This window comes from Eucalyptus grandis, chromosome 4, assembly GCF_016545825.1.
Source record: "Eucalyptus grandis isolate ANBG69807.140 chromosome 4, ASM1654582v1, whole genome shotgun sequence".
NCBI classification, from domain to species: Eukaryota; Viridiplantae; Streptophyta; class Magnoliopsida; order Myrtales; family Myrtaceae; genus Eucalyptus; species Eucalyptus grandis.
In genome coordinates, this window is record NC_052615.1 from 25,290,243 (window position 1) to 25,317,494 (window position 27,252).

A 27,252-nucleotide genomic window follows, 5' to 3' on the forward strand; every position below is an offset into this window, starting at 1 on the left:
CTATGAATTACTAGAAGTATAGCAAATATTCCTAGTCTCTGCAGATTGCGTGGAAATTGTCCCCTTCCATATTTTGCAAGTTTTCTAGGTGCCAATCTTGTTCCTTCCCTTGTGCTCATTGGTTCTAATCATCTGGTACTCACAAGATTGCACTTTTGGTTGTTGTTTATTTAACTTGTGTTGGCTTGAACACAGGGACATGGAGCTTGTGCTTTCTTTCAATGGGCAGATTCTCTGGCAGAAAATGTGGCCTCCAAAGATGTTGCGACTTCTGTTGTTGCATCTCTGGAAGTCATGGAAATTGAGTCAACAATGGCATATGCTACTAAAGATTACGAGGTAGATCCATTATCGATGATGGATAGTGAAGAGATTCAAGGAGTCATTTGTAGATTCTCTGCACCGGAACGTGATGTGAGGGGTTTGGAGAGTGAGAGTTTAACTCCCGAGGGCGATTTGAATACTCAAGAATTGACTATGGAGGATGTGGATTTGGGGGAGTCTACTCCAGAGCAGCTTGTTTCCTGTCTAACATCTCTAGCTAGTCTTAGACAACAAGAATACTTGAGGCGGATACAGTTGCTGGTGGCATGCTTGATGGAAGTAGAGTTACCCTATGAGTCATCTTGAGGGTTTTTTCCCCCACCGCACTTGGTTTTTTTTGTCATTTACGTGTAGCTGACTGTTATTTAATGTTGAGCAATCATCTATTAATCAGCTGCTGGTGGCATGCTTACTGTCCACATCTCCACGTACTTAAATTTGGTTTTTCTTTCTTTGGCTTGCTTTGATGTCATGTAGTCGTTCTATGTTGAAAACCAAAATTGTTTCGTGTCAAGATCGGTTCCATGGATTCACTCGGGAATCGGATCACGGTGATCCGGTTCCTGGGTGGATCCATGCAACAAATAGGTGGATCTCAGTTCCAATTTTTCGGAACTGATCCTCAGCGAACGGTTCTCGGTTCTAGGTCAGGAACTGCCCGCCCGGACCATGCACACCCCTAACAGTTACGGGTATGCTATCCCAATCCTAATGTATTCTCCATTTCTTTCCTTTTATTTTCTTTCTTTTTTCCCCTTTTGGCATCGCCTAATTTTAGAGAATCCCAACAAAAAATGTTTTGCAATGTTTTCGAATTAACTAAGATTTAGACAATTACTTTTGAACTAGTTGAAGACCCGCGTGTTGTCCAGATTTGAAACTTATACTTACTGAAAATTTTTGTTTTGATATGATAATATGATAATAAAACATAATATTAACAAAAGCATATGTATTTATTTATCGACCAATCAACAAAATTAACTAATTTGAAACGTCGTAAAGTAATAAACAGAAGCATTGTATATCGACACACATATTGGAACAACCATAATGACTCCTATAATGAGTTTAGATTTATTGACTATTATATCCTATAACATCCAAGACATTGATATTGATCGACCCAAAAAAATATATTGATATTTTGTTGTAGGAAAGATTAATGATAGAGAAAGCCCTCTTGTTTTTGTCCAATTAGTAATGGCTAGTTTGAAGCAGCTACAAATAGAAGTCAATAGAATAAATAATTCTCATAATGGATAGTGCTTTCATTTTTTTTTTTTTTTGTGAGTAGATATTTTATTTGATGAAAATTGGGAAGTCAATGGAATTATGATGAATCGAATATATTCATTGGATAATTTCATCTCTCCCAATATCACATGAGAATGCTTCCTTCTTTCACTAGATCTAGATCGGTATCCTCCATTTGAAACAGTTATAATGCAATCGATGGAAAGAATTTTTCTTAGGGACTACATTGAAAAAAATTTAAGAAAGTCGAGTCAATTTTAGGATTTCTTATTCTCCGAAGGACCACTTGAGAAAAGACAATTTGAAGGACAAAACAAAATTTTGATGGAATAATCTTGACTTTAACTCCATTAATGGATTGATTTTTCGATCAAAAGTAATGTGTTAGTGAAATCTTCCTTTTTTTTTTCCCTCTTTCTCTATCCCCATTCCTATCGTGTAGGTACAACCTTTGAATTAATAGAAAACATTTTCTTCTATGTCTGTATGAATCGATATTTATAAGGTAGATATGTTCCAAGTGCACTAGTTCAAGGGCTTTTAAGGTGTATTGGAAAGCTTAAGGTGGCCTATTTAAGAGAGCATGGTTTAGAATTTTTCGTAGATATTTCCAAATATTATCTAACTAGCTTGACTTTTTGTTTAAGGTGGCTTATTGCTGAAGGTCTTGATCTATTTTCTATAGCCAAGAAAAGGAGTTTTGTTCGATTCGCCAAACATGTAAGCTTCAGCCCGAATCTGTTCGCACAGCCCATGTCCAATTTCAGTGATCACAAGAGAAAAAGGATAGAAAAATTGCTTTGGAAGGAAGCTCCGTTCCATAAGCTTCTGGATTCTTCCCCCACCACCATTAGACGTCGCCTACCTTCTCCAGCCGTAAGACGGTACTCATCCCCTCTAGTCGTCATCGATCATCATGTAAGAGTTTTTCTAATGTGGGCCACATTAATTAAGATTGTGATTTACCGTTTTTATGAAATTGATATAATAAAGTAAGATATAAAGTTTCTTAATAATCGAATATGGCTTGGCTTGTGTGTATCGAATTAAGCTCAGCCAGTGATGAGAGGGTCCACCAAAACCCTATAAATAGCCTAGGGTCCCTTCTCTAAACCTCACTTTGGCCATTCTAAAATGTATACACCCGCTACCTCACATAAGGAACGTTTGTGAGGGACAGTCTCATCAAGCCAAGGTATCAAGAGAGAGTATCGAGAGTGATAGAGGAGAAATTTTTAGCGTCGAAGGTTCGGATTGCTGCCATTTCACTCCAAGAATCATGAATTCCAAATCAGATATGCAAATCTTCATCTTCTCCTCCAATGCGTTCGAGTTTCTAACAATGTCGATCTTGGAAACTGTATCGACGGCCAACACATCAGTCTCAAGGAGACACTGATCGGAGAGAAAACCATTTTTGAGGCACGCATGCGCACCTGACAGAAAACAGACGGGCAAGGACAATCGAAAAAGAGGGAAAACTTGCACTCCCTTAGCGCGCTTCTTTTGAATTTCTTTTTCTTTGTCATCCTCATCTGCTGGTAATCGCCATCGGTTTACCATCACCGGGCACCGACTAACGTATGTACTGGAAAGAGAACTAGAACAGAAGGCACCGGATGAAATCATTCGTCTTTTGAGATATCAGAAGTTACTCTATCAGAGATTTCTTTTGAATCCTTTCATGCCTCTTCATCTTCAATAGTGTTTGAAGCCATTCGCATTTGTCTGAAACTTCACTATCGGTGCTCATTCACCCAAGCACGGTTTCCAGATCTTCCTCGTGCAAAATCGACCAGTAATTGTGACCAAGAATTCCTCGTCAACAAGGCTATCTCTCTTCCCTACTATCCTCTGCTTTCGATGAATAAAAGTAACTGAAATGGCACGTTCTAGATTAGGATAGAATCGGCTTAACTGCATATTCATACTGATGATTGCATCCTTGGACTAATTTTGTTTGAACCTGATCTCTAATCCAAAGTTATTGCGCTTTGTTTTGCTTCTCCGCCAAATACGCATAACATGTGCATCAGTGAGTTTCTGCTAAATCCAAAGACAAACCAGTTTAGCGTGCACATTATTGATTGATTGGTTGGTCGGTAAGCATGATTTAGTAGAATTTTACGCATTGACCGAGACTGACACACCTATTCTTGTTCTATTCCCGTGTATGTTTGTCAATGGCGAGTAAATGGATTCGAGTTAAGGACTGGAGTGTCGATCCATTGAAGCATTCGTTTCGGTTTGTTTCTCGATTCTTATGTTCTGTCCGTTTCCTTTACTGTTGCGATTGCGGAGGATCGAGTTGATGGTGACAGAGGACGGCCGTAGGCAGGGAGTCTATGAATGGTACTGTTTCACGGATGTTCTTGATTTTAGTGTTTCGGGTCTTGAACTTGACAAGAAACGATTGGGCTGAATCTGGTTCAGGTGAATTCGGATTTGATGAGTTCTTTTAGGGAATTTGGGCTTAATTCGACTAGTTAAGTCCAATTCGATTTTTTAGGGGAAGAATCTAGATAGATATATAGCCCAAAGGACTTTTACGGCCCCGACCTCAAAAGTATAAGTTTGACCCATACACGAACTGGGCCCAAGGGCCCAGCCAGCGTCCCCTTATATAAAAAATAATAATAATAAATTTAAAAAAATTGAAAAAAAATTGAAAAATATAGAAAATAAGAAAAATGGTTAGAAATAGGGGCCTTGACTAGGCCGTTAATTTCCAGCACTAGATTTGGCTTAGTTTCATTTAGTTAGCATATATATAGTTTAAAGAATTTAGTAACTTTGATATAGTTTAGTTTTCGCGTATTGATCTTTTGGACAAGGAATTGGATTCAACTCTTATTTAGCGCATGGGGATTGCTGTATGAGGGACTTAATGATGATCCTTTGCTTGATACTTTATTGAGTTTACTTCTTTTTACTTTACTTTATCATATCGATTGTGATTGTTTATTTGCTCTTGATTTTGCACTTATGGATGGATATCGTTTAGTGGCATAGGGTACTAAAATGGTTAAAAGATTGCATGAACATCTTAGGTACCAAACCAATCTAGCTAAGGTATTGAAAAAGCATTAGGTAGGCAATTAGTGTAATCAAATCACCAATTTTAGAATATCTAGTTGCGTAGAAAATGAGATATTTTTCCATATCTCAATTGGGCTAGTGGCAGCTCCTTCTTTTAGGTTAAATTGCACCAAAACATTGAAAATTCTAGAGTCGCGTGAGATAAGGGTTAGGGAGAACTCGAGCTATTAGGTAACCATTGGTCCACTGTTGGCATTATGTCTAAATCCGTCTTTCTCTGAACATGTCGGGAGGGTCACAACACTCTGGAAGCCATCTTTAGATCTCTCTCTCACATGCAAAAACATATAGTACCGTACTTGGTGGATGATGCAACTTTAGCAAATGCATGGCAACAGAGACGGTTTCTAGTAGTTGGACCCCTAGGCTTCAGGGTTTGTATTGAAGAATGGTTAGGTTGTTCGAGGATTAGCCGCTACTCCTCTTTGTGCATTGGCGAGCGATGTATGTGTTCTACGTACGAACACGAAAGAAAAAGCGAGATGATTGTTTTTGGCATCACTATATGATTAAATTTTCATAGGTTGATATGGTGATACATTCTTAACTTTGTGTACCTAATTATTTGATGTTGTTACTTACTGGATTGACTAGTAAGTTCTAAGGTTACACTGAAAGATGACATTCCCATTTCTCTGAAAACTTATGAAACTTTTGAAATAATCGAAAGGGAAGGATCTTGCGTCAGCCATGACTTTTGCTCTCGACAGATGCTGAGAATATTATGATATTTCCTGCAGCTTTGCTCAACCATGCCATTAAAAAGCAGTGTATAGAAGTCAAAACCAAGTCCCAATTAACGGCAACTTAAAAATATATGGTAGTAAATATCACATTTTTCGGCAAGCCTTCAGCTGTATACTAACCTTTATCCGAGCCGACTTGTAAAACTTAAAGAAGAAATTTGGCGTTGGTAAATGCATTACAATAGTGCTATCTTACTAACTTTTAACTGCGCTCACTTGTAAAAATTAAATGGTTTGGTAACTTAATTCATTTGACATTGATGTCTTCATTACCATGTCAGGAACTTATTAACCTATTACTCGATCTGCTCATAAATTTAAAAGTTGTTAACTTCCTTACGATGTCGATAATTTATTAATCTCTATCATGTCCACCTGTAAAATTTAAAAGAAGTTTGTAACTTACATATCAACTTGGTGTTAGTAAATTCATTACAATATACTGGAAATTTGCTAACCAGTAACTTGATTTGGCCAATCTACCACCGTTGAAGAATGTTCAAGAAATTCATAGAAATTATAGTAATTGTAATCGACAGTAAAGACAAATAAAACTCAATATATGCCATGGAAATCTTTTTTTTTTAATTGAAATTCTGCAAAATCCGATACCCTTGCAACCAAACATCTATCAACAAACATTAGACAATACCAATTTGGCAGTTCAACCGCAATCGCTCAGCAGCTGCTAACCCTCTTGGCTTTCATTTGGTCAACTGAGAAGCCGTCGAGTTGTATATCCTTCACATACACGAAAAGCCTCAACTTGTTGTCCTTTGCTGCTCTCCAGACATCTTTGATAGGGTTTAAATCAGACGGCTGACATAAAAGTGCTCGAACTGACAAGGCCAGAAGAAAATCTCCTGGGCACAAAGACATGGGACTGTAGAACCGGCTCAATTTATTAGCAGCTTCCCTAGAGTATTTTATATTTAAACAATAAGTTTCGGACATATCTTCCCGGATAGTGAGGTGGCCGATTTACTATAGGGTCAAGTGAATTACCGATAATGTACATAATCATGATACATCCGCCAATGATAAAAGGAGAGATTCCAAGCTTGATGGTTCCGGTCAATACCACATACGTACCACAAGCAAAGGCGTAAATAAATGAAGCACCATTGCCCATATCGCAATGAAAATGCAAAGTCCCATCGCAATGGGTAGGTGTATCTCACCTCGTAGCGAGGGCCCGGGACCCAAGGATCAAATTGTATGAATAATGCCACGACTGAGAAACTGAACGCTGTAATGTTTAATACCACAAATGCTTGGAAAGCTGCCCTGTCAGCAAGAATCGCCATCCCTCGGTTGGGTCCATCGTTGTTATATCCTCCGGGCATGGTGAAGGTTGCAGCAAAGGTCACCGTGGCTATGAGCGTTGCCATTAATTGTTGAAGGTTGATCAAGTTTTTGTTGATGAATCGGAATTTTCTCGGTTGGCGATATTACTTCCGGTGATTATAGATGCACCTGGTTGACCCTCAACAAATTGCTTGTCCAACATCTTTTTATTTTTTCAATAACCCCACCTTGGAAATCCGACATTCCGCAAGATTCTTTTAATAGATAATTAACTTTGGCAGCACTGCAGCCGACCTAAAAAATTTACAACATGTATTAATTAAAGGGTGAACTCTTCCGGCGAAATACCTTTACGCACTCAAATTTCATTTATAAACAACAGAAATCCCGGCGAGTCATAAAATATTATGAGGCAGAGGGTAGGTTATCTCTTTTATCTCAAGAATTGTTTGAATGGGGGCAGAAAAAAAAAACAGAAGGATTATAGCTAATTATTGTTAAACTATTCCGATATTTTCATGTGAATGTGACAGAATAGTTGTTTCAAAGTCAGAAGGTGCAGATAAACTTTTTAAATTGAGATCCTCTAAAGCTACATCTAATCTAACATTTAAAGTCACCGCTGTATGGTTGACATCCTAGCACATAGGGGTCATTAGACGGCACATATTTATTCTCCATTTTTCTTTTGTTCTTTTTTTCCTCCCTCTAGCTTATCCCTTAACTTTGGAGGGTCCCAACCCTAATGTTTTGCATTGTTTTCAAGATAAATAAGATGACAACTATTTGTGAACTCTTTGATGACCCGATTGTCGCACGCATTTGAAATTTTATGCTCAATGAAAGTTTTTTATTTGATGAGATAATATGATTATAAAATCCATATTTACCAACTTCATACATTATATTGTACACAAATAATATACATTTATCAACCAAACAACATAATTAATTACTATTGAATTTTACTTTATTGAATTCTTTGTTACTGAGGTCCGCTCTTCCCACATGGAAAGAGACAGGTGGGGAGTTTATTCTCCAACTTCTCATATGGATAAAAGGTAAGAAGATTCAGTTTTAAGTGTGGGGTTTGACTCTCACACTTTACAAAGAAATAGGACAAAAGTCTGAAAATGATTCAAGAGTTAAACTAAGTCTGAAAAGGAGTAAAGAGTTAAACTAAGATAGGCAACTATATATATAATCAAAAAAAATTCAGACATATATTTGTTTTAAACTATTTATTTTATAGTGTGCAGTTCATTGTTGGCTATTAATTCAATATTTGGCCTTTTTTTTTTTTATGCAATTAGATATTAAATAGGGCTTTTACATGTGCAAATGAGTTAGATGATTTCAGACTATAAGTATTAATTAAATTATGAGGACTTCAATTTTAAATTTTACAGTAATAACTACTGGCAAGATAATTATCTTGTAAGACATAATTTCTATATGATGATGCAAATTCATCACCATGTTATAGATCAAAACTAAAAAATTGAAGACAACTTCTTTAGCTACTGCTTTCTGTTAATCTTGCAATACTCATTAATATAGTTTAACCAATTTTTTTCAATAGTGTAAAATAGTTATGCTTTACTTTGTCACTAAATCGTTTGTGTGCTCATATCCAATTTATAGATTAAATGGTTATTTGAAAGAAAGAAATTATATCCCTCCACATTTAGTTTATAATAAGTGGATATATGAAAGAACCATAAATACTTTAAATCACGAATATAGATTTATTGGCTATTGGACCAAATTACATTCAAGTTGTAAGCTATGGGAATTGATGTCGATATTTTGCTGTAGGAACATTAATGATAGATTAGGTGGACAAAAAAGCCTTTCAATTTTTGCCTAATTGATGTAATAATTAGTGTGTCGATTAATGTCAAGTGAAGCAGGAGGGAATGATTGTAAATGGCTTAACCATAAAATTCAATGCTACCCAAATTTATTATTTATGGTTCGATATGACATCACTTCACTCCAAGTCCCTTTTTCAAATGCGTCACGCTTACTAGAGCTATCTATGCTACTATCAACTCAAACAATCGACTAAGCAAAACAAAGTTGACACACTAAAACTCCAATTGGGCTGTTTGTTTGCACCGACTATCACCTGAGCCACCGTTTCTAAACAATACTGAAGAGATTACTCTACAAGTGAACAAATCGAGCTCTATAGGGTTCAAGCAAGAAAGCATACCTCATCATGAGCCAAAAAATGTCAAGGGCAGTCATATGATCATTGTTTGTGATGAAACGGTCTATCCTCTTGTCTCGTGCAAGTATATCTATGATGGTGTAGTCCTTATGAAGTGCTGCCAAATGCAGAGCCGTGTTTCCGTCAGTATCTTGTTCCTTGATAAGATACTCCAAGTTCAGTTTCCGGAGTATGTCCTTGACTACATCCGCTTCTCCACCCATCACAGCTGCGTGAAGAGCTGTTTGCCCGTTGATGTTTATGATGTCCCAGGCACTAGGACAAAATTTAACAATCTCATCAATGACAAGAGAGTAGCCTAAAAACGCTGCAATGTGAAGAGCTGATTGTCCCTCTTTGTCTAAGTCATATGCCACAGAAATATCGTGCTGTAGTAGTTGTTGAACCGCTTTGAATTTGCCCTTGGAAGCAACATAATGAAGAGGAGTCCAACCCATTTCATCTCTTTCTCTGATCAATTCCGGTCTGCTATTCAGGATTTTCTGCCAGCCTTTGCAAATACAATATGAATATGTCATGATTCAGACTATTTTTAGCATCTTGACATAGATATTAGAATTGCATTGTCTCCCGTGAAGTTTTCCCCTTTTTCTCCTTACTAGGAACGAATATGTCATGGTTATTACGAAGTTTCTCTAGTTATCTCATGTTAACGCACGTAGAATTTGACCACCTTCAATTCAGTATAATACAGAAATCTGTAAAGGTTTTCTTTTTGATAAGTGAAATTGTTAATAGTTGGTCAAGTTGATCGACAAGAAGCTTTTCCTTTTTTCAGGAGGGAATCTGCTCCGTCAGGGCTAGGATAAAAGACCAGTGTTTTTTTCTCTGGTGCCAATCATATTGCAGACCAATCGTGCCCAACTCAATTTCATAGAAATTTCAATATCGAATTAGGACTTAGCGCCTTGTGCATTTTCAATGATCGTTGCACTCCCATTTTTTCAAGTCATCATGATTTGCCTTCAAGAATTAAAAAAATTTACATGCATACCTTGATCTTTCGGAAATATAAAGGGTTAACATCACAAAAAATCCAAACTAATTCACATATAACAAATTCACCATAAATTAATTTTTTGACTATAAAAAATTCCAAATTGATATACTTGTGACAAATTTATTCTAAATTAAATTTTTTACTACAAAAAACCCACATTCTGATATATCCGTAACCATTTTATCCCCCGTTAGTTTCTACTAAATTGATTTGATATCACAAAAGAATATCCAAAGTGGTACACCTATCCACTATCACATGTCATACAACTAATTAATTTGTAATAGATGTACTAGTTTGGAGTCAAAAAAATTAGATTTGGATAGATTTTTCACAAATGTATCAATTTCGAGTTTTTTGTAGTATTGACCTATATTATATATATTGCATGCCATGCCATGCCATTTATTGTAAAATGAAAGACAATTAATCATAAACACAAAATGTCGAAACAAAGAAGGACACAAGAAAAGATAATTAAAAAGAAGAAGAAGGTAAAACAACCGAACTGGAGAAGAGAGGAGAGGGAAGAGGCAGTGGTGCTATGGTAGTGATGGTGGCTGCTGCCGCTGCCACCGAAGGAGTCGAGTAAGAGTACAAGATCTAGAAAAACACTTAGAAAGAAATTAAGTGCGTGTACAAAGTACTTTCTTAAAATAAAATGATTTTCCTGAATCGATACGTAAACCAGAATGTAGTTGAATCCTTTGAAAAACTCTACTCTTTTTTCCTTAGTCCGTATGCTAAGACAGGACAAACCAGTTTGAACTTAATTAATAGTCAGTGAATATCCGGCCACAAAAAAAAAAATTAATGAATAAAACAATAAAGTCAAATGCAACGAGAATAACAAGTTAAAATTTTATTCAAATTATAACCCCCATATATAATTGCTCAAGAGCCATGTCCTTGGGAAAATGTATGGCCTTTCAACACAATAAAAGTAGCAATCAAGAAATAAATAAATAGCGTTGGCGGCCATCACTGCTAACATCATCACGTCTCACCTAAATGAAGCCTTGCACGAGAGAGAGAACTTTAGTTAAAATTTGTTTCGGTGGAAAAAACCTGTGATACTTACCAGCAGTGGGCGATGGATGGCAACATGCAAAGCTGTCAATCCCTTAGGGCCCTTATGAGAGGATGGCAACACAGAAGCACGTAAAATCAGGTCCATGATATACAAATGCCCTCTATCTGTTGCAAGATAAAGTGGGGACTCATCAGCAGCATTAGTAACACCACCCAATTGAGGATCCTCTTCAATCAGCAATTTCACCACTGATTCATGGCCTCCTCTTACTGCATAGTGCAGTGCAGTATCCTTATGCAAATTTGGCTTTCTAAGTAGTTCTCTACATGCATCAACTTGTCCGTTTTCAACAATGCTGTGCAGTTTCACCATATTAATAAGGACTCGAACAGATTTCCAGCTTCCCATGGTGGCAGCAATATGTAGTGGAGTATCTTCTTTGGAGTTACCCTGCCAAAGAAGAGGCGGTCCCGATGGATGTTGAAGAAGATTTTCGATGAAATTTACTTGCTCGTGCTGAGTTGCAACATGAAGAATGTTGTTCCCATTTGGCGTTGTTTGGTGAAAAAGATCCTCTCCGTTTTCCGAAATTGCTGTGATTAGGGACTGAAACTCAGGAGATTGAAAGTCTCCTGACTTTGCAGCCCTATACACATTAGGATGCATACTTAGGCTCTCTTTCATTCTCGGAGTAAGCGGTAGTTGCAAGTGAACTTATCAATAAAAGAAATGAGTTCAAATATAATGAACTTCTTTGAGCTTTCTAAGAGGATTGATGTAAATGGAGGATGTTGGAAAGGAAATTTAGTTGAGCTTCCCAGGAGTAGTAGAAAGGAGATATTTATATGCATATGGTGGTTCTTCAATTGTTCCTATGAAATTGAAATAAATTTATCAGGTTTAGAGAATAGTTTCCAGAAAGTCTAATTAGTATGCGTTTTGGACTTCATATTTTACACATAAGCAAATAATAAGGAAGTGGGGCAACTCTTGTTTAAAGGAAGGAGGACGAGTACAAATAAAAAATAATAATGATAAATAAATTATATAAGCATGAAATTGAATTAGCGGCTGCTTTCCACTTTTCATCAAAATCAGGACCATCGAAACATGCATGATTCAAACATTCTTACTGAAGAATCGAATCTGATTGAACTTATTTATTAAAGCAAAGACATTCGTGGGCCCACGTTTAGCTGTAGATTTCCTTTTGCTCCTTTCCTATTTTTTAACAACAAGTCCTTAACTCTTTTTAGTCTTTATGGTCTTAGTCCGTCGTGAGTCGTGCGTTCTCATCATGCTCCACGTGATGGAAGATTTACATACGTAATTTTTCCCCACTCGAAGATTTATATATGTAAAATTTTATGGGGATCGAACTTAGGTAAAAATTAGTTGACGCTCAATTTGAGGATCACCTCTACTGCTATGATCTATTGGCAAAAGTCAAAGCTCATAATCATATGTTATATATTGTAATGTTTTCATAATATACTATAACGAATAAAAATCTAAAAAAATTCATGATAGATCAAGGACTATCTATTATTTTTACTATGTGGAAGAGAGATGTAAAAGCTTAATTTTTTTTAAAAAAGAGAAGGCAACACCGAAGCTGTTCTGCTTTGTCAGCAAGGGCCAGTGATCCTTGTTGGTGTGTTGATGAGGGCCATCGACCCTTGTTGGAGTGTCCATGAACGAGGGTTTGCAGGATCTCGTTTGTGCCACATAGTAAAGACAACTGTGAATTTATATGTAGAACTGAATTCGTAAGACTATTCTTGTGATGTTCTGAACTTGTATCTCTATGGAACATTAGCTACAATTATGTTTGTTTATGGAATTGGCAATTAGTATCCTATCTGAACCCCAGTGACATTCTGTGTATGTAGAACTGAATACTCTGTTAACGGCAAAACTGCATTGGCAAGGGGTTATTTTGTTTAACTTAACTTCTTCTTCTTTTTCCCATTTATGTTGGTCTAGACTTTGCTCCCAAATAGGTGCCATCATTAATCTTTTTTCATTCATTAGAAAATGAAATTATTTTTGTTGATTTACACTTTCCACTGTCTCTTGCTGTGTAGAGAAATAGGAGACGGCTCATGGGACTCGTGGACTGTGCCATTTCTAGAGCGGGCAAGCTGTCGACTCTTGCCTGTTATCCATGATGATTTGTATATAATGAATCCGTGACAATCTGTTATGTTCCTTGCCTTTCAGACTGACATTGCTTGCGAGAAGGTGTAGACAGTTTCTGGTGAGATACATCGTCTTCTGGTATCCTGCATCTGAAGTTCACTTTCAGTGGAACAATTTTGATATCACAGGTGAAGAACATGAGCGGACTTAGCGATGGCTTCGACATAGTCGGGCTTTCTCAAGTAATGACGTTGAATGTCGATCTTCACGTTCTCCAGATTCTGTGTAGTAGTCATAGACAAGTGGGGAATTTGGTAGATCTACTAAAACAGTAATTCAATTGGACTTGAAATTGAACATATGGAGAAGTTTGTGATCCTTAATTTGATGCAAGAGAAAATCCGGCAGCTGTCAATTGAATAAGTGAGCAAATTGGGTCGACTGCATCGAAGAGCCTGGACTTAAACTGGCTTAAACTATAGGGACAGGACTAAATTTTTCATGATCTATAGTTTGAATAGTTTACATGTTACGAAAGAGAAGACGTTGATCATAACTGCACATTTTATAAACAACAATTTTACTTAAAATAGAATTTACAATTTTAAGTTGTTGGGGTAGTGAAAAAGTTCAAAATAATATCCTCATGGAAAACTTGAAGTATATCTAAAGTCTATGCAAAAGCTTTTGAAAGCTTGAGAAATGACACTCACAGTAGCTATTATTTACCCAAAAACATGGGGTTTAGATGCTGCAATGGTCAGCTCTTTATAATTATTCTGTGCCCTTCTATGTTGTACTCCAGTAATTCTTCGGTAACATAACCAACATACTATATTGATGGAGTATATTGACAACACAGTTAGCTCAATAAGTGGCAAATGGATAAAAGATAATGTTGTGTATTCTTATTGTCGTCTTTATCCTGTTACCGATTACCTAGGGTATGCATGGTAACGTTTGGGGACCAATTTCTTTTCAAAAATGGTTCTTTTCTATTTTTATTCCCTAAAACAATTTCTGAGTAAAATAATGCGTTTGGTAACTAAATAAAATTTTTATTCTTGAAATAAAAAAAAAAAAAAAGGAATGTGTTTGGTATGATACATAATTTTTTGTATTTTTTGTTTTTTCTTCTTGCTCACCAGCTACCATCATCGACTAGCCGCCGCCACTGGCCACCTGTTGATCGCCGTTGACCAACGATGGCCGGTGGGGGAGCAGTGGTGGGTGACTGCCTGCCAACGGTCGACGGCCGACTAGCAGCGACAATTTGCGGTGATCGGCAGGTGGCAATTGGCGGTGGGTTGCAGTAGTGGGCGGTGGCAAGCGGCAAGCAAGAAGAAGAAAAGAAAGAAAGAAAAGAAAAAATTGACTTTATTTCTAGAAATTGTTCTTGAAAACAAGAAGCTACTTTTTTCAACTTATTATTTTTGTTCCAAATCTATTCCCTGACTACTTTTCTCTTCTGGGAAATAGAAAAATTAATTGACATTACTAAATGGATTTATTTTATTTTTTTGTTCTAAGAAACAAAAAATAAATAAATCGAAAAAAATAAAAAAGTTACCATATAGGTCCCTAGTTTCTCATGTTCATAGTTAGAGTTGTCTATCTACCGTCATCGCAACTTACTTGCCTCTCTCACCAAGCACCATGATTGGTCAAGGTGTTGTTGAATTTTGTGATGGAGCATCTTTAGTGAGAAAAAGTTCTAAAAAGAGTGAATTACACAGCTTCGTGTCATGCATTCTTTCTTTTCAATATTGAGGTGAAAACATATAGAGATTCATTATAAACAGTTCATAGATTTTATTCCCCTTTTTCCTTTCACAAGTCATAATATTCTTTATTGTACTACCGACCAACTTTTGAGATAATGCACAGAAGTTCTCTTTGTTGTCTGTTGTTTCTTTACAGATGTTGATTCATAAAACTTTTAGTCCACAAAGAAAACATGATTCCATGTTGTAGAATGACAATTTGTTAAGCCATGCCACCATTGTGTAAATTTCTGCAACTACTACTTTGATCCTAGAAGTGATGCTTGACTGCAGTAGTGGGCCTTTTAACAGCAATCTCTTCCTATAACATTTTGTCGGTGCTAGTAATGCTGTGGGCCTGGACTAAGAATCTTGACTACGTTGGCATAACTCATCTGAAGCTACTTTTTTAAAGCATAATATAGAGGTAAGAGTATATAGAAAGAAGAGGAACAATATCTGAACAATATCTTGACAAATGTCTAAAGAGGAATCATTGATTGGAATGATTTCCATGGTGTAAAAGATTAACTTCCTCATAGGGGAATTTCAAGTTTTAAGGATGAGGCAATTAACTGTTGATCACAAGCCTTTTGATGTTTACTTTAAATTCGTGTATTTCAAAGGGTGTGTAGTACATTGCTGCGCTAATTCCCCATCTCCAACTAGCTTGCTAGATATTCTGGAGAATTTTGGATGGAACTTGGTGCTTATCTCATTTTTCCATCTTTACTAGTCGGATATCTCAATGATTCATAACATGTATTTTCCTGCACTGCAGACGTGAAATAACATACTATAACAAATTAAATCAACTGCAGAGCTTGGTAAGTCTTGCTACAACCATACCTGATGTAATTGATAGATATGCTGACCTACCTTCTTGATTGTGGTCCTTTTTGCTATTATTGGCAAAGGAATATTACTTAACCAGCAAAAAGAGCCACATTATTTTTCACTCTTTCAGCAAAATTGAAATTTACGTTTTGTTTCATGAAAGGAAGTGCGGACGATAAAAGACAAAGGGAGTTGTGATAGGACGATATCATATCATGTCACATTTAGAATTTTTTATGGAAAGTGAAAAATTAGTAGACCATAGAAAAGAAGTGTCAGTCTAAGTAAAGACAGTAAAAAGGAAAAGTAAAGTAGGATGAAAGAAAAGAATAAAGTTATCTATGCTTTCCATTTGTGTGTGGGTTTTTTTTTTTTTAATTAAGTGGACAATAGAGGAGTGATCAATAAAAAATTAAAGGTTTTTTTAAAAAAAAAAAAAGTAATTTAGCCCTAAATTAAGCATAAAAAATATTGCAGTTCCTTGGTATTAATTGTTCTTTTTTTTTTTTTTTGAGGTTTATGCCATTAAAAATTTGAAATCTTTATCCTCTTGGTACGTTTATCCAAATTAATTTTTGTCTCATAAAAATGCATGACACTTTTCTTTTAAACTATATATATATATATATATATATATATATATTTTGGTAAGGTGTCTTTTAAACTAATTTTTATCTCTCAAAAAATCCCAAAATTGGTAACTTGACCGAAACTTACCCTCAACATTAGATTCTAAACTGTTAAAGGATGTTAGATTTGGGTTAGGTTATCGGTTTGAGGTAATTGTGTTTTGAGAAATCAGTTTGAGAGATGAAAATATAGTATGGGAAAAATATGTTATAAAAAATCAATTTGAAATTTTTGATGATTGTAATCCTATTTTAATTGCATCTTGTATGGTGAACCAAGACATGCACAGAATTGAAACATTTTCTAAGCATTATATACGGATGATTAACCATGTTGAATGTAATACTGAGGATTACGGAAATCATCATCTTTACCGAGCTTCCTCCCCTACAATCTTATGGTAAACAAATAGCAAGAAGAACCAACACAATAAATAGGTAAACAAACAATATATATGTATAAGGGGTCTAATTTGGTCTTGATCTATATTCTATATAGCCCACAAGAGGAGTTTTGTTGGATTCGCTAGACAGGTCAGCTTCAGCCCGGATCAGTTCGCACGGCCCATGTCCAAATTCGTTGATCCCGCGAGAGAAAAAGAATAGAAAAATTGCTCTGGAAGAGAAGCTCCGCTCGAGACGCTTGTGTATTCTTCCCCCCGCCACCGTTGGACGTCGCCTTCTTCCTTTGGCCGTCGGACGGTGCTTGCCTCCTCCGGCAGTCGTTAATCATCAGTCTCAGGCAGACACTGATCGGAGAGGGAACCATTTTTGAGGTACGCAGGCACACCTGAGAGAAAACACACGGGCTAGGACGATCGAGAAAAAGGAAAAGCTCGCACTCCCTCTGCACGTCTTTGGAATTTCTTCTTCTTCGGTCATCCTCATCCACCGGTAATCGCCATCGGTTTACCATCACTGGACATCAACTAACGTGCGTACTAAAAGAGGACTTGAACTGGCGAGGTTTTTGGGCGTCCACAAGTCACTCTCTCGGTTATTTCTTCTGAATCCTTTCCTGCCTCTTCGTTGCCGATTGTATTTGAAGCAATTTGCGTTTGTCTTAAACTTCATTACCGGTGCTCATCCTCACCAGCGACGTTTTCCAAATCCTCCTTGTGCGAACTCGACCGGTAATCACGACCGAGAACACCTCATCGGCAAGGTAATCTCTCTTCCCTACTATGAATAAAAGTAACCGAAATGGCGTGTCCTAGATTACGATAGAATCGGCTCAAATTCGTATTCATATTGACGATTGCGTACTTGGACTGATTTCGTTTGAACCTGATCTCTAACCCGATAAACTGATTTTGTCTGAATCTGATCTCTAACCTGAAGTCATCGCGCTTGCTTTCACTTCTCCACCGAATGCACATAACGTGTTTGATAAAATGACTCGGAAGTGTATCAGTGAGTTTCTGCTAAATCCGAAGACATACTAGTTTAGTTTGCACATTATTGATTGATTCGTTGGTCATTAAGCACGATTTTGTAGAATTTTACACATTGACCGAGACTGACACACCTATTCTTGTTCTATTCCCATGTATGTTTGTCTCTGAGGTGATGGGTGGTGGTGAATGGCGAGTAAATGGATTTGAGTCAATGGCCGGAGTGTCGATCCATTGAAGCATTCGTGTCGGTTTGTTTCTCCAATCTTATGTTCTGTCCATTTCCTTTACTATTGCGATTGTGGAGGATTGAGTTGATGGTGACGGAGGATAGCCGTAGTCACTGAATTGTACTGATTTAGGTGAATACCTGTTGATAATTTTACTGTCTGAGCTCTTGAACTTCGACAAGAAATGGATCTGGGAATGGTGGACTCGGCGTCAAGGATGAACAACGATCGTAAAAAGAGAGGAGAATAACAAAAAAAAGAAAATAGGCCCTTTTCAATGGAAAATAAGTTTAATGCGGACTTGGTGTGTATTTGTCATGGGGATGGGTTTAGTGTAGTAATGTTCAGGAATGGATTTAAGATGCGATTGGGCTGAATCTGGTTCTAGCAAATTTGTATTGAGAAAATGTATTGAAAATCCTAAAATTTATCACAAAATGCAATTGAGTTCTAAAACTTTTAAAAAGTGTAATTAAGTCATAAAACTTATCATAAAGTGCAATTGAGTCCTAAAATTTTTTAAAAAAGTGCAATTAAATCTATCTTTTCCTGAACGTATGAGGAGGGATGGACCACTCTGAAAAAGATAGTTTTAGAGGTAATTAATATATTATAAAAGTAAAGTCAAGTTTTAAAATTATTGTTAATTAGTGTGAGTGCCGGATCAAACTTTTACAGCTTGATATGGTGATACATCTTTGGCCTCGTGTGCCTAAATATTTGCCGGTGTTAATTGCCGGATTGATTTGAAAGTTCTGAGACTATAGAGAAAGATGACTTCACTACTTCTATGAAGGTCTATGAAGCTTTTGAAATAATCGCAAGCATCACCCATGACTCTTGCTCTTGATAGATGCAGAAAATGTTACTTCCTGCGGTTTTTGCGCATCTATGCCACGAAAGAGAGATGCATAGAAGTCGAACACAAGTTCCAATTCAATGGCAAAGTCAACTATATGCTAGTAAACATCACATTCTTCAACAAACCTTCAGCGGAGTACAAACCAACAGTCGATAATGTGATGATAACAACAATCGGTCCCAATTGTCATGTAGGTGCTTTAAAATTAAGCAAAAATTAGGATATGTCGCTAATGTGATGATAACATAAAACAAGCGATTTCAACCATCCTTGAATTGAGAGTTTTTAACTTCTCATTCTCTCACTAATCATCATTTCAAGAATGGATAATACTATCTTTAGAAAAAAATATTTATATTGGTAATGCATTGTATAACTACTATATAATTAAGTAATGATTCTGATTGCTTTGCTTAAGTAATTTACTTCAAAAGTTCCTAATTCTCGACACTCGGCCAAAGCTGAATTAGTAAAAAGGGACCTTAGAGCATCACCTATATTTTTTCACCGCACATTCATCCGCTCCTCCACAGTATGAGAAGTTAAGAGATCCTTCTTCATCATTGGCATTAGGGCACCATTTTCTCCACTCTCTTGATAGAGGCTTGATGATCATCGCGGATACTTAGCCAAGCAGTGGAAGCACTGTAGCCAAGTGGACACGTTCATAAGTTGATGGACCCGAGTTGTAACATCCTCGATTTTAACCACTATTTTGGCCTTGACTAGTAGGTCAAAGCCCGATATGTCAAGAGCGAGACTTGGCCATGAGTTGGCCCGAAGCCCGGTCATGAGTCAATTGGCCATTCAAGGATTGGTAACCCAAGGTTGAGTTATAGAGTATTTGACCATAAGAATTGGTTGTGAGACGATCACGTACCATCATGGATTGACGGACGGTCATGGTTTGATTCCGCTCAATCGTTATGCTGGTCATGGACGACCATGAACTAATCCCATGATACCATGAGTTGATACGAATGGATCGATTCCACATGATTATATGACAATCAATAATCGACTATGGATTGAATAAACTCAATGTGGTTCAATTTCAAATTCATCATGAGTTGTGGTGTAGAACCTTGGACTAGTCATAGGACCGGCTATAGAACTAGTCGATTGGCCCAAGGATTGAGCACAATTTTGGTCAAGTAGAACTGACCCACAAACTGACTAGAGGACCAACCGACCGGGCCAGGACCTAGCTAGTAAACCCAACTGTGACCCATTTTCTCAATAAAGGGGATTTTGAATTCTGTTTGGCCAATCAAGCTGAGTTGTGTCTAGCTTTGTTTGGGCATGGCTTAGGCATGAACCTCAGGCTAAATAAGGTTGTCGATCGTGATCAAACTCAATTAATCCCTACCCAGTGACAAATCTTTTAAAACTTAGATATTTTCCTAAGGTGCATTCAATGCCTTTGGCTTGTAGTTAATTAATGCACATTGACTAAGGGTGGACACTTGGCATGAAAGACTTTTGCATTTGAAGACAAGTTTGAAACTTGGACTTTGAATCATTAATGAGGAGGACACCTAAGCCTAATTAGGAGATCTTGGAGGCCAAGAAATGGACTACACAACCATTAGAAGAAGGAGGAAGCAAGTCAAGCCTTCTTGGACAAGATAAGAGTGGATTATATACATTTGGCTTCTAGTTATATAATGTCAAGATGAAATGTCCAAGCTAACCTAAGATCTAGTTGGAAACTTGGAAGACAAGGATGCCCAACAATTAATGCTTCTTGACCAAGTGGGCCAACTAAGATTGCTACCTTTGACTTTTGAAATTACTGGACCTCCACTATTTTCCAATTTTACACAGATTTTTGTGGTCAAATTTAAAGAAACTTCCTCATGAAAGTTGTTCTAAATATCTTTATCTAAAACATACTTAAATTTCATGTTTTTTCTGAGGTGAAATGATAGGGACGAAGGCCCAATCATTCACCGTCTGGAACCTGTCCCGTGTAGTGAAACGGTGACCAGGTTGCCTTCTCAAATTTTTATAAAATTTTCGCTTTCAAATCTAACCATGATTCCTTCATGAAAGTTTTAAAGGACATCTATTTCCACAACATATAAAAATTTCAAATAGTTTTGTGAAGATTTAGATTTCAGAATGAGTCTCTCTCTGATTGTTGAATCTGCTTGACGAACAAATATTTATGTTGTGTTCAATGATATTTTGCTCTTTGCACAGCACGAATTTGACTTGACTTCCTTCATGAAAAATGTTATTTAAGGTCTTCTCCACAATATATTAAAATTTCATAATCTTTCAATTCCGTTTGATAAGGTAAAGACATTAATATAGGAAATTATTCAAAACTGTTTTTCTCAGTCAGGAGGTGTGAGTCATGCCCAAGCTTGGATTCAAGTCCTTAAATGCAATGTTGAGGTGTCCCAAGCTATCAAGCTAAAGCCGTATTCTACCTTGAGACTTGGTGACCAAGTTACCTTGCATTTAATGCTTCTTGATTTAGAGAGGAAGTCTTGACTTTTAAGGCTTCAAGAATAAGTTAGAATTGCCTATAAATATGAGGCATCCCTCCCTCATTCCCACAACACACCACCTTCCTCCTTCACTCTCTCAACCTCACCCTCACCATCGCCCTCTCTCTCTCTTTTTCGTGGCCGTGCCCCTCTTGTCCATTTGCTCGCTCGCACGTTGCTCCGTCACCTAGGCCGTTCCTTGAAGTGTGGTATGTAGAACTTACTAATATTTGGCTAGGACGTTGTGTTATGCTATTCTGAGCGTGTGACAAGTCCTTGACTAAAGTTGATTGATTGTTTGTTGCTTGAAGTTTGGCCGTATTTGCTTGGATTAGTTTAGACCTTGTTCCTTGATTGAGTTCGATCCTTCTTTGATGAGCTTTAGCTTAAGTTGCTTGGAAGAAGCTCGATTTGTGTGTTTATTTGATATGTTTTGGTTTTTTCTTTGATACAAACCTACTTTAAAAGTGTTTTATGAAAGCTTGCTATTTCTTCACAAAACTATTTCAAATCATTTTCACAAGTGCATGTTCTATTTCATGCCCCAAGCTCCGAAAAAAGGTTTTGTCGGCCTTGACGTACATGGGATCACGATGGATTAGTCCTCCCTTAGTCTTGGTGCGATATCGAGGTATATCATTCTCGAGCCAACTTTGGTACTAGGTCGGTGAACATATCACGATGGGCTAGTCCTCTCATGGTCTTGGTGTGGTATTGAGGTGTATCATTCTCGAGCCAAGTTTGGTACTAGGTCGGTGAACATGTCACGATGGGCATGTCCTATCATGGTCTAAGTGCCATATCGAGGTATATTGTTCCCGAGCCAAGTTGGTTACTAGACCGGTGCTCAAACGTGTTGGATCAAGTCGTGATCCTTGATTCGTGCTTAGCATGCTTAACTTCTCGGTTTCGGTAAGTCATTTCACACACTTATGCATGGCACGCCTTCAAGTCCTTGAACTAAAAGAAAAAATAAGAATTGGATTATGATGCTTGATGCATGGACACACGATAGACTAATTTATGCCGTCGACCGATAGATTCGGTGACAATGCCCCCTCACCAACGAGATGCCCCCACACCAACGGGATACCTCGTTAGAAGGACAGGATGTTGCGATAATTCTAGCCGTCACCCTTCGATTAGGGGACGTTGCCCGATTAAGTTCGGATGCTCGGTGGATTTTGGAGGAGTCAATGGATTTTGACTGTTAATAAATGAATATTGTGTGCATGAGCTCCTCACATTATGAAATAGATTTTGGTTATGCTTACATATTATTGAGTGAGGCGTGAGTTCCTCATACTATGAAATGGATCTTGTTTATGCTTGTACAATATTGAGTCAGGCGTGAGTTCCTCATGTTGTGGGTGAATATTGGTTTATGCTTGCATACCATTGATTGAGGATTTCTCATGATTCATCCAAGACAAAGCTTTTATTTTGCTATTGATCTATCATCGACTAATGTTTTGGATGAGTTGTATGCTTGTTGATAGGCGAGACATCCTCCTACCTGGAAATTAGTGGGTTTTACTTGCTGAGTTTATGACTTACCCCATTGTTTTTCATAATTTTAAGCATTGAGGCCTCCCACTAGTGTTGGAGTTGTAGTCTTGCTAGAGGAGCTAAGGTTTACTCGGCTTGTAGAGTTAGAAAATGTAGTGGTTATAAATATAACTGCCCATGACAAAGGGGCCTGTAAATGTAACTAAAGTAATTGTATGTTTTTAAATGGGTGTTTTCCTAGCTGCTTGTTGTTGTCCGGGTGTTATATATATGCTTCCGTATGTGCTTAATGAAAAAGATAAAAAGAAACGGGATGGCGATGCGCTTGAGATGTCGAGAAAATAACCCTTGCTGCTCATGACCCTGAGGATGGAGTTGGGGTCGTGACATAAGTGTTAAGAATTCACGCTTTGTTATTTGTCACTGCTTCAATGTTAGTCTTTCTTGGGGTCTCTGGGTTGTTTAGGCGATGCTGGGGCAACCATGCATTAGCATTGGTCCCATTCAGGGCCTATTGCCTTTCACCTACCATCATCGTGTCCACGCTTGGCCTTATCCAAAGCGCAACTTTTTGGAGTTCACATATCCCCATGTCGGAGGCTTATCTAGTGGTGGTTCTCGGAAATGCAAATTCCTACACTATGCACTGCATTGAGAACATTGAACAGTAGAAGTCATTTAATGCCAATTGCGATACTAATTGTTTCATGAGAAGTTGGACGATTGCTTCATACGTGACCTAGTCAATGTCAACATTGTGCACAGTCTTTCTTTCCATCATTTTATTGGTGAAAGTCAATGAAAGAGCATGAGCTTTGATGTTAGCAAGTAATTCTGTGATGGAGGACGAAATACAAGTTAATAGTAGACTATAGAAGCATCGAACACCAACTCAGCAATTCAAGTGAGATCTGACCCCCATGAATCAATCAACTAAAAAGGAGGTTTCTCTCATTCTGAACTTTCTTGGATGACTACTCTCAAAAGCTCTCTAGGGTATTCACAAGTTGTGTACATAATAGACATCAACATAGAATTATAATAACTAGTAAGTGCAAAATCAAGGCCACATTAGGGTGGGCCCCGACCAAGATAGGTAGATTTTATCAATTTGATTCTTTTCTTTTTTTTTTCTTTTTCTTTTTTCCTCTTCTCAAAAGCCATTTTGCTATGAAGACTAAAGTTATGGCAGACAAGAGAGGTTATTTAAACACTTATTGTTTGGTTTAGAAATTGTTTAATTAGAATCTTTTATCCTTTCGCTGAAAGAGAGTTGGAGGTAGAAGCTCCCTTTTTGCAAACATCAAAATTGTCAGTGATAAGTTAGATAAATGAGGCATAAGGCGTAATTATCACTTTGATGTAGGATGCCAATGTCACAGGTCGGCAGTTCCTTGGCTATGAAATAACTTGAGCAGCGCCTGGTGAGCGGAATTCGCCAAACCAACCTTCCTTCTATAGTTGTTCCAGTGAACAATACGGTGAATAGCTCTTTTATATGAGATCGTACCTCGCCCAGCTTTGCTCGGGCGTCTAGCCCATCGAGTAAGAGATCAGATCTCTTTAAGCTTAATAATTGGTTTCGGCCTGCTATGGCCTCATTAGGAGAGTAGCATCAGGTCCTGACTAGTATGTGTATGGGTGGTGAACCTCGCCTTTAGAGCTCCTAAGTAATATAATTTTTCTATCTTAAAACTCCTAACACCAATTGTCCTGATGCCACTTCCATGAATCAGTTGAGTTCATCTTCTCTACATCCTCATTCTTTACTCGATAATCCCAAGCTTCACTTTCAAAGGTTCACGGGTGTGGAAGAATCATAGACTGTGACACCGGCATAGCATTTAACATCATATTCCTTTTTAACAGTTGGACTTTCTTTTTCTCCGTGCTAGATTGGGAAACAAGTGACAAGGTTTGTCCTCCATGCAAAACGTGTTATCTTTACCCATTCTTCACAACTTTGGTCTTTTCTTATTCTTTGTTAGGATAATTATTTTAATGATAAAGCTACCTAGTTTTATCTTTGTTAGGTCAACTTTTTTAACAAAGCTTTCTAACGTGCTAGACAAAGACCAGATTTATGTGACTCTGAATGAAAGGCACTGGATTGATTAGATTCCTTAAGGTCTCCTTATATACTAGCTACACCCTCTCCACTGTGTTATCTCCATCTAAAACATGTTAGCTAGCCTTTTTTTCTACACTTGGTCATGCTTTTTCAATGTCAAGTCAAATTTTCACATTAAGCTTTTTGACATACAGGACAAAGTTTTTAGGACAATGAGAGGATTTATGTGGTTGTAACTAAAGGGCAATAGATTGATTGGATTTCTAAATTAGGTCCACTTATATACTAGCAATACCCTATTTAATATGTTATTGCATTGGGATAAATGGTCTGTAAATTTCAATTCAATGTGTAAGGTGATATTTCAATTTGGGCTAAATATATAATGTCATATCTAAACTTTTAATTTGTTCAATATAATTCTTGAACTTTTGGCCATTTAAACTTTTTGAACTACCATGTCTTGGCTGGAATAACTATATCAAAAAATCGTTAAAAGGTTTAGGAATAAATTGAATAAATTGAAAAATTTAGGATTGAATTGGCCGCCATGTAATAGGTTTAAGACATCGAGTAAGCTAGCCCTAGGATGCCCTGGTTGAGTCAGGATGCCTTGGTTGAGCCCGGATGCCTTGGTGAGCTAGCGCCAGAATGCCTTGGTTGAGCCAGGATGCCCTAGTTAAGTCTGAATGCTGAACTTGAAGCTGGATGCCTTGGTTAAGCCAAGAGGGCTGGTTGAGTCAGGATGACGGTAAATGAATTTGCATGAGTGCTAGTATATGCATGAGCATGATATATTGATGTGTTCATTGATATACTGAAAGTAAGCATGTATTGAAGTATGCGATGACGGACATCTGCATATAGTCGAGGATAGCAATAAGTTTGCTATTGATTTGCCATCAACATTACATTACGAGTGTTGTACCTATTGGATTTTGATGATGAGATATTCTCCTAGTAGAGAATTAGGGATTTTACTTATTGAGTCCATGACTCACCCCATTATTTTTCAAAACTAGAGGTATGGAGGAGTTGCAGTCTCAATAGAGGAGTTAAGATTTACTCCAACTTTTTTGAGCATAGAGCATATAATGATTATAAATATAATGGCCTATCACAAAAGAGCTTGTAAGTATAACTAATGTAATTGTGTGTTTGCAAGTGGTTGTTTTCTTGATTGCTAGTTGTTATCTGGGTGTTATAGGTACGCTACCGCATATGCTTAATGAAAAGATAAAAAGAAATGGGATGGCGATACGCCTGGGATGTTGCAAAAATAACCCTTGTTGCTCGAGACCTTGAAGATGGAGTCAAGGTCATGACAACTCCTCTATTGCAGCATTACAGTCTCGTCGAAGATCATGTCTCTGCTGATTAGAAAATTGGTGCACCATAACTAGTAGCCTTTCACTCCATGTGCATAACCCAAAAATATGCACTTATTCACCCTCGATTCAAACTTACCATCATTCGTATAAGAATTCGTAGGACATCTAAATATATATAATCCGGAGTAATTAACAGGTTTCTCTAACCATACATCCTTAGGAGTCTTCCACTCGATAGTAGATGATAGAAATCGATTAATCAAGTAACACACCATGTTTACTATTTTGGCCCAAAATTTCTTGCTAAGTCCTGCATGTGAAAGCATGCATCAAACTCACTCAAGCAAAGTTCTATTATTCTGTTTTGCCACGCCATTCTACTGTGGTGTCCCGGGTACTGTGCCGTGTCTCATATTCCTTTCTTTCTTACATAACTCAGTAAAATCTTTACCATAGAACTCTCTACCATTATCGGTTCTCACGCGCTTGATTTGTTTATCTGACTACTTCTCAATCAATGTCTTAAATTTCTTGAATTGATTGAACACTTCATATTTGTGCTTCAGAAAGTTTACCAATACATTCCTCGAATAATTGTCAATAAATATCAACATATATTGGGCACCTCCTTTTGAAGGAACCAAAAACGGGCCCAAGACATCTGAATGAATATATTTCAACTGGTCGTTTAGTCAAATGAATAAACTTAACTCGATGTTGTTTCTCAAAGATATAGTACTCACATAAGTTCAGCTTCCCTGTCTTTTGGCCCTTCAACAATCTCCTTTCACTCAGCATCATCATACCCGCCTCACTCATATGCCATAAACGCACATGTCATAACTAAGTCAAGTTAGAGCCTGACTCACTTGATGAAACTGTAGCGGTTTTGATCATAGTCTCTCCCAGTAGATAATAGAGAGAATTCACTTTCTTCCCATTTATCACTATCATGACACCTCAAAAGAATTTCAATACTCCAC

The 27,252-nt window shown here is 37.3% G+C and overlaps 2 protein-coding genes across 2 annotated transcripts; both read right to left on the reverse strand.

Annotated features, from left to right (window-relative positions):
- Positions 1-6,955: 6,955 nt before the first annotated feature.
- On the reverse strand, positions 6,956-9,455 carry LOC104443021 (ankyrin repeat-containing protein BDA1). Its single transcript, XM_039311094.1, has 2 exons — positions 8,953-9,455; positions 6,956-7,028 (listed from the first exon to the last, which is right to left on the reverse strand). The coding sequence occupies exons 1-2, from the start codon at positions 9,405-9,407 to the stop codon at positions 6,992-6,994; spliced, it is 492 nt and encodes a 163-aa protein (XP_039167028.1). The 5' UTR covers positions 9,408-9,455; the 3' UTR covers positions 6,956-6,991.
- Positions 9,456-10,836: 1,381 nt separating this feature from the next.
- LOC104442895 (receptor-interacting serine/threonine-protein kinase 4-like) lies at positions 10,837-11,687 on the reverse strand. Its single transcript, XM_039310830.1, has 2 exons — positions 11,052-11,687; positions 10,837-10,896 (listed from the first exon to the last, which is right to left on the reverse strand). The coding sequence occupies exons 1-2, from the start codon at positions 11,685-11,687 to the stop codon at positions 10,837-10,839; spliced, it is 696 nt and encodes a 231-aa protein (XP_039166764.1).
- Between the last annotated feature and the right edge of the window lie 15,565 nt (positions 11,688-27,252).